Consider the following 7,982-nt stretch of genomic DNA (forward strand, 5'->3'; position numbering starts at 1 on the left):
AACGGAAGGGGCATAATCTTATTAATGAACTTAGTGTCAAGTAATGGTATACACTTAGACACATCTAATAGTATCCTCCCCATCGGAGTCACTGTTATTATTTGTGTGACCAAATGAAATTGATCCTGTCCGAACCAGGGGTCAACGAACGCTGGGGACGTGGCGCTCCCTGTTGGATCCTCGAGTGCTCCGGCGAACCTGCAACAAAACCGAGCCGGGAGGGGTGTCCCGGCGACGGCCCTCCGACGCTCAAGTCAGGCGAGGAAATAGCAAAGAAGTGGCTTTTTAGTAGAAGACTCGTGTACCTCCGGTGAAGAAATGGAGACCTTATATAGACCTCTCAAAGAAGCCTGGGCGCGCCAATCAAAGCAACCACCTCCTTTTGACCATGCCCAGGTATGGGTCTGTCAGAAGGGCCATGCCCAGACATGGATCTGTCAGGAAGACGTCCATGAGGCCATACTGCTACTGTATCAACCTTTCCATGATGTGACGGCGAGATCTTCCATCGTGCAATCTTGTGTACGGCCCAACCATTAGACATGCCTTCTCTGACATCCCAGATCCCGAGACAAGCGAATAGGCCGCTCGGCTACCTTTGTACCCTCGCCCTTATCTTGGCCGAACGGGCGACCCGCTCGGCCCTCCGATCCTAGCCGAGCGGGATACGGGCAACCCGCTCGGCCCTTCGATCCTCCTGCCTTAGCGTCGGAAACCCAAGCCCATGGATGGGTTATCTCTAGCTCCGCTCGGACCCTTCAGAGGGTGGGCCCCCCCATTCTTACCGCCGGATCAGAAACCAACTATTAATTTGTCATAAAACTAGGTTGACAAGATAATAAAATTAAAGGGTTAAAACCCCTCTAACAAATGATTGATTTTGTATACGTCCACACTAACGTGGCATACAAAATTAACGGTATTTGAGATAATTTTATTTGTCATAAAGTTACGTTGACAAGATAGTTAATGGGTAAAACCCTTCTCTTACAAATGTTGATTTTGTATACGTCCACACTAACGTGGCATGCAAAATTCACGGTGTTTTGAGGTGTTAGTAAATTTAAATAGTATTGTTAGAGGAATCAATATTATTTTAAATTTAGAAGTCTTGACCAAATATTTGATTAAAGATAAACCAACTATTAATTTTATTCGTCATAAAGTAAGGTTGACGAGATAATAAAATTAAATGATAAAATTTCCTTTTTGAATTTGTATACGTCCACACTAACGTGGCATACAAAATTCATGGGGATTTTTAAGGAGTTGGTCTTAACCAAATATTTTTGTGATTCTTAGGATGATGGTCAATCCCTAGCTGATATACTTTAGGATAGACTTAGTGGTCCCAATTATAATTGGAAATAGGATTTGGACATTAAGGTAGACTGTCCTCTTAGAACTAAGAACAATATATGTGTATTAGTTGAAACATGTTTAGTGGTGTTATCTACCAGAACCTGGAGTGTAGATGCAGATGTCATTAATCATTTTTAAAACTGAGTAATGATTACACGAAACTAGCTCCAGCAATCGGTTGGTTTAGTTGACTTTTGAGCAAATAATTGGTATTATTGTAGATAATGCGAAAAAAGGAGGTCTCAATTCAAATACAGAACAACTAATAGGCATTCAATATAATCTTACAATTTATCAAAAAATAAGAGAGGGAATTTTAACATACTCTGATAGCTAAAGAACTCTATCAATCGACAATAACAAAAAATTTTGTACTGAGATCTATCCCGTTCATCACTGCATAGGTCCCAACAGAAGGCGGAAAAATATATTTCTTGATCAATAGGGAACAAAAACTTGGACTTTATTCTGCCGGTATAACATAGATGCAAAATCAATTTATAAAAATAAGCTTTTACCGGCAATGAAGGGATGAGGACGATTATGGAACTTAGCTTTGCAGCGCCTGTGAGAATATGTCGCAGCGAGGAGTCACGCAAGCTAGTGAGGACGACTTCGAAGAGGAGGACCGTGAGTTAATCCCCCCAAACTAGGACGATTGCGAAGAGGTGCACCACGAGTTAGGGCTTCAGGTCGAAGCGATTCTGCAGGGGTTGCACTCCTTGCTGCACCTGTGAGAGGTTGTGTCGGGGGGGGCGGCGATGAGTGTCGCGAGTAAGGAGGGTTGCGGCGAGGAGAATCGCGAGTGAGGCGAGGGATAGGGCTTCAGATTGAAGAGCTTATGCAGAGGGTTCCACTCTTCACCGTGCCTGTGAGAGCTTGTCTCAGCAAGGGGGTCTCTGTGACGAGGAGTGGAACGAGTGAGGACGGTCGCAGTGAGGGAGGATCGTGAGTTTGGGCAGCATCGGGAGGACGGCGAGCGAGGGAGTGCACGGCAAGGAGGACCGCGAGTCTGGGTAGCGTCGGGAGAACGACGAGCTAGGGCACAGGGAGGGAGGAAGAGGAGAATCACGAGCTAGGGCACATGAGGGAGAGGGAGGAGGAGCTAGGGCACAGGGAGGGATTTGTTCGGTTCGTGGCGAGAAGTAAATAAAAAACCTGTGACGCGGACTTGCCACGAGGGTGGTTCGCAGAAAAAATATATAAAATTTATTATTCTCATAATAAAATAAGGTGTAAAATTTTCAATTTAAACTTTAGTGAGTAAATTTAGGTTTTGTTATTGTGGCCCTAAACTAGGCCAAATGAGAGCTGCAAATGTCCAATAGAACGTCCCCACCTACTTCTTCGGTCTGAGAGCCACGTCTTTCCGCGTGAAACCCACCCCGTCGAATCGGAGACGGAGATCGTCGCTCTGTCGATCCAATCGAAGCGATCCGCTTCCGCACCTCAACGTCGTCGCCTTCCTAACCGGCAGCCATGGCTGAGGACCGCTACAACAGGAGGAACCCGGCAGTCAAGCGGATCCTTCAGGAGGTGAAGGAGATGCAGGCTAACCCCTCCGATGATTTCCTGAGCCTTCCCCTTGAGGTAATCAATCCGCTCTCGTATAAAATTTAGAAGATTTTGGTTCGTCGATGGTTAGGTTAGGACTTTGTAATTTGGCTGGATCCTTTCAATTTGTTTAGCCGATCGTGGATTTTACGTGGTAGGACGTGTTTGTGAGAAGGCCGTCTTTAGGTAGATTTTATTTCTCACTGATTCTGGCGAGAGGACGCTGTGGTGTTGGTTTAGGGTGATTTCGTCTCTGAAGAGCAATCCTGGTTTTTCCAGGAAGGTGTAGTTTTTCATAAGTTCTTTTCTCATGGTTTCCAGGACAACATTTTTGAGTGGCAATTTGCCATTTTAGGGCCTCGGGATACAGAATTTGAGGGAGGCATCTATCACGGGCGGATTCAGTTGCCTGCAGAGTACCCATTCAAACCACCTTCATTCATGTTTCTGACTGTAATAACCTATTTCCTCTCTAAAATCTTCTAATACATAAAATTGTCATTTTTTTGTCTTAGTAATTTACTTATATAACTCCTTTACCTTTCGATTGTTATCCAGCCAAATGGTCGTTTTGAAACACAGACCAAGATCTGCTTAAGCATCTCCAATTATCATCCTGAACATTGGCAACCATCATGGAGTGGTACATGACACGCTCTTTTCTGATATGTTCTCTTTTTCTCTCCCTTTTACGATATATTCTCCTAAAATATTACAGTAATCTGATGTCACTGATTTTCAACTGACCTCTAAGACAAATAGTTTTTGTTAATTACTTATCAGTGCTGTTATTGTAAAAAAAAATTGATTTGTTTCGTCATAATTCATATTGTCAATCTATTTACTGCTTTTGAATCTTGTTTACTTTATTGAATACAGTGTTAAGTAATTTGTGATTGGCTACACATGTTCTTTTTCCAAGAAGTTGAAACTTAATGTTGATCCGTATCAGTTCTTTCTTGGTATTATTTTTCGTCTTCTGTTTTTCGTTCTTAAATCCTTAGACCAATCAGATTCAATGCAGTGAATTCTAGGATTGTTCTTTTTTTTTTCATCAAGTCTTGACTTGCTTTAAGGATGGAAAGTTCCCCTACCTTTGATCCCAATTGCCTTTTGAAAAACTGACTTTAGTTTGAATGTTTAATCAACCTATAGCTTATATGTGAATTGAAAGTTATACTGAGTACACTTGTATATACATCCTCCTATGTTCTTTTGCTCCCATCAGTTAAAGAATTAAGTCCAAAAGGTATGATTGTTTGCAGGTTTATATATTATAATTGCTCTCTTTTATGAATACAGCTTTTGTTTAATCTATCCACTAGTTTGAATTTTCAAGCTTTAGTTAATTTTTTGCACACAAAAAATTCAAAAAATGCACCATCAAATCTACCGTACCTTAGTGCTAAAAACTATATATGTATAATGATCCTTTAGTCCACAAAAATTCACCATATCTTACTCCAAGCAAAATCTCTCTATTGTGTTATAGTTTATTGTGCTACATTATAAGCATCATCATCATCATTATTATAATAGATATAAGAAATGGAGATGCTAGGTGGTAGAATTCTAGAACCAAATATCCCAATGGAGGATGGCTTAGAACAATAAAAACAAGATTGGAAAATCTAGAAAGTCAAAAGAACTTATCGATAAGGCATTGATAAAAGTTCAATCGTGGACAAGTCGCTTAACTTGTACAACTCCAAGCAATTGGGGACACTTAATGTTAGATGAACTATTGGAGAGACAAATGAACAAGTTGATCCTTTAGATATCAATCAATTAAAGATGAAAATGAGGAAGATAAATTTGAGATTTAATGTTGTGAGATATATTCCTAGCTAAACTCATATGAGACAATATATTGAAGTGCATAGAGGACAACAGAGGAAGGAGGTGCTCGATCAGATTCATTTGCGGATTAATGGACATAGAGAAAACAATGTTGAATGAAGATAGATGCTGGAGAGGATGTTCAGCTGGTTACATGGGACAAGATGAAGAAATGGTTCTAATACCATATTAGAATTGGAGGGAATACTTCACTCTAACCCTTGGTAGCCCCCGTCTATCTTATATATGTATTAGCACCTATAAGAACAAAATATCTACACATGGGCACTTTTTTGACTCATAACAATTTTTAATTTGTGGATCCTCACACCTACCCCCACTTGAATCAGCCATGGTGGTGGCTCTTGTCATTATTAACATAATCCTTTGACAAGTAATGACTATTATAAAATAAAGTTATTGATAAATTAGAGCTCAATAAAGAGACATTATTCATGTACACAAAGACATGGTGATTTTTTCCTGTAGACTAAGGTACACTACAAGTAAATTTGCTGCGAAATTAAGCAATATAATTCCAGAAGAGGTTGCAATTTTATTGAGTATTGTGCTGTTGAAGTTGTCATGCGTACGAGTCCTAATAGTGCAAGGATCCTGTTGGTTTTAGAGAAGTCTCTAATAAAATTCATAACCAAAACTCCTTGCAGAGGCAAGGTGAGGTGGTATTGATGAAGTAAAGGTGAGTAAAGGTGAGGTGACTTAAGAATCAACATGGTGTATTGCTTTCGTGATTCTGTGATATGTAAAATAAGAGAGAGCATGTAGAAGTGGGTTGCAGAGTTACTCTTGGCCACAGGATAAGAGGGAACTGGTAGATAGTAAAAGCATCTACTGTTTTATTTTATCAAACTGACTTATTTTAAAATTATTATTTTATTTGCATTCAGATTCATTTTCTAAGCACTAGAAAATAGAAAGCTAAATTGGAGACAAGAAACTAGTAGAAATAGTACATCCTTTCTTAGTGACCTATTGACAGGTATTGCTAAAAGTTCTAAGGATTTGAGAATATGTTAACTATTTGAATTGTTTTTTAACAAGCATCTCTGTTTTCTTCTTCATGTAATAATAATCAATGTAGTGGAGTTATTATTATTATTATTATTATCCATGTATTCAGTTTGCAACAGCTCCGCCCCACTCCCCGTACACCAAGTAAATCAGGAAAACGAAGTGGCTCTTGACATGGCATCCAAGTGTCACAAGTTGTTCGAGCGCCACATGCATCTGAAAATGCACTGCATGGATTTCGAACCCTCGTTACTTGGGAGAAACACCCTCCCACTTGCCACCATGTTGTGCCGCTGGGGGGAAATGTAGTGGAATCTTAGATTGAAGTAGGAATGTCACGTTCCTAAATTGAAAGACGATGCCACTCAATAGTAACATGTGACCAAGGTTATAACACAAATGCAGCTAATATCATCCATAAGCAATTTCCCAATAGTCAACAGAGACACGTTATCGGCACACCATCTAGGAAATGGGATCCCTTGAGAGTTAAAAAAGCAAGTGTAACTCTAACATATTTTGATAAGCTAAGCATAATCTACTTTACAAGGAGACTAACTTTAAAAAACTCACTTCAGTAATTACCTTCTCAGGGGCAGTAGCCTTAATGATTTGCACTACATAGCTAAAACAAATGCATGAAAAATCTGACTAGATTGAGGGTTCTGATAACTTTGCCTACAAAATGCAAACCAAGATCTTTTTTATAAGTTTTAGTTTTTTTTTTTTGAAAATATTCTATGTTAGCTTATAATCATGATTAATAAACCATGCACACTCAAGAGCTTGGCATGTTGTTTACAATTACCCATCAAATTCTAGTCAGGGTGACTTTTGAGTAAAATAAAGAGAAACCTCTGGATTTGAAGATATATGTTAGAGGACCATTGAAAATGGAAAACTTAAGTTACACGTGAGGGTTTATAGATTTGGTTCATTTGTCAACTGAAGAATTTGAGACATGCAACCAAATATGATAGTTGAGATCGTGCTTATTATCTTGGATTTGGTAAGCGAGTGAGACTAGGGATCTTAAATTTTTATCCGTAGACCTTAAACTTGGATGGCACTTATGTCAAGTGTGGGTGTTAAATTAGTTTAGCCTCTTCATATTCTTCTTTTTTTTATTAGAATTGAATGAAATATAGGAAGCTGTCTCTGAATGTTTGATTTGGCTAAGCAATTTTTCATCTTGTTGACAGTTCGTACAGCTTTAGTAGCCCTAATTGCTTTTATGTCAACCAATCCAAATGGAGCTTTGGGTTCACTAGATTGCAATAAAGAAGTTCGGCGGGAGCTTGCTATTAAGTCCCGTGAAACTGCTCCAACATATGGAAACTCAGAAAGGCAAATGCTGATTGATGAGGTTCATGTTTACCTCTACTTTTCTATATTGCCATGGTATAATTGCTAGATATCTATGACTGATCTTTACCTAATTACTTCCAAATCAGATTCATCAGTACCTGCTGAATAAATCTCCCCCAGTGCCTCAGCTTCTGCCAAACCCAACCACCGAGTCTAGTGATAGTGCAGTGGGAGAAATTGATGCTATTTCAGCTACAGAGGACCTTCTGAATCAACAAATAGAGGATAGAGTCGTTGAAGCCGAGAATGAGACTGGTGCCGCTGCAGATGCTGGACGCCGAAGTGTCAGCTCAACTACTGAAATGAAGTCAGGGACACCAACAGTCGAGGTCGGTGAGCAGCACCAAAGGCCTAGAGTTCAGCAATCGTTCCAAGATCGCGCTCTCACCTGGGCAGCCATCTGGCTGGCCATTGCTATTCTCATTCTCCTTATGAAGAAGTTTTTGAAGTCTAAAATAGTTGCTGAATCTATCAGTGATTTATAAATTGGAGGTATTCATTGATTAATTACCTAATGGAGTTTTAAACCTCTGATGATGGGTCCAACAAAGATTTCGAGTCATTAGTTTTTTTAATCCTCGTTTACTTTTTCAGGGACCATGAAGGATGTGATGGGATTTACTAATTTACGGTTATGGAGAAGTACAAAGTTGGACCATAAACATCAAATACTTATTTGTGTATAAACTCGTACGAGATCAGCAACATATAGACCTGTTACATTTGTTATGAGAAAGTGATGATGGATTTGGCTAACTGATTAGATCCACCATTTTGTGGGTAGATATTGTACTATTAAAGTGAACGAAAAATTCACTTACAATTTA

At 39.5% G+C, this 7,982-nt stretch overlaps 1 protein-coding gene across 1 annotated transcript; it reads left to right on the forward strand.

Moving 5' to 3' along the window:
* The first annotated feature begins 2,685 nt into the window (after positions 1 to 2,685).
* On the forward strand, positions 2,686 to 7,982 carry LOC121997970 (ubiquitin-conjugating enzyme E2 32-like). Its single transcript, XM_042552674.1, has 6 exons — positions 2,686 to 2,952; positions 3,238 to 3,369; positions 3,475 to 3,559; positions 6,990 to 7,153; positions 7,242 to 7,647; positions 7,750 to 7,982. Exons 1-5 carry the CDS (start codon positions 2,842 to 2,844, stop codon positions 7,638 to 7,640), a joined length of 891 nt encoding a protein of 296 aa, XP_042408608.1. The 5' UTR covers positions 2,686 to 2,841; the 3' UTR covers positions 7,641 to 7,647; positions 7,750 to 7,982.

Source organism: Zingiber officinale, chromosome 6A, assembly GCF_018446385.1.
Source record: "Zingiber officinale cultivar Zhangliang chromosome 6A, Zo_v1.1, whole genome shotgun sequence".
Classification (NCBI taxonomy): Eukaryota; Viridiplantae; Streptophyta; class Magnoliopsida; order Zingiberales; family Zingiberaceae; genus Zingiber; species Zingiber officinale.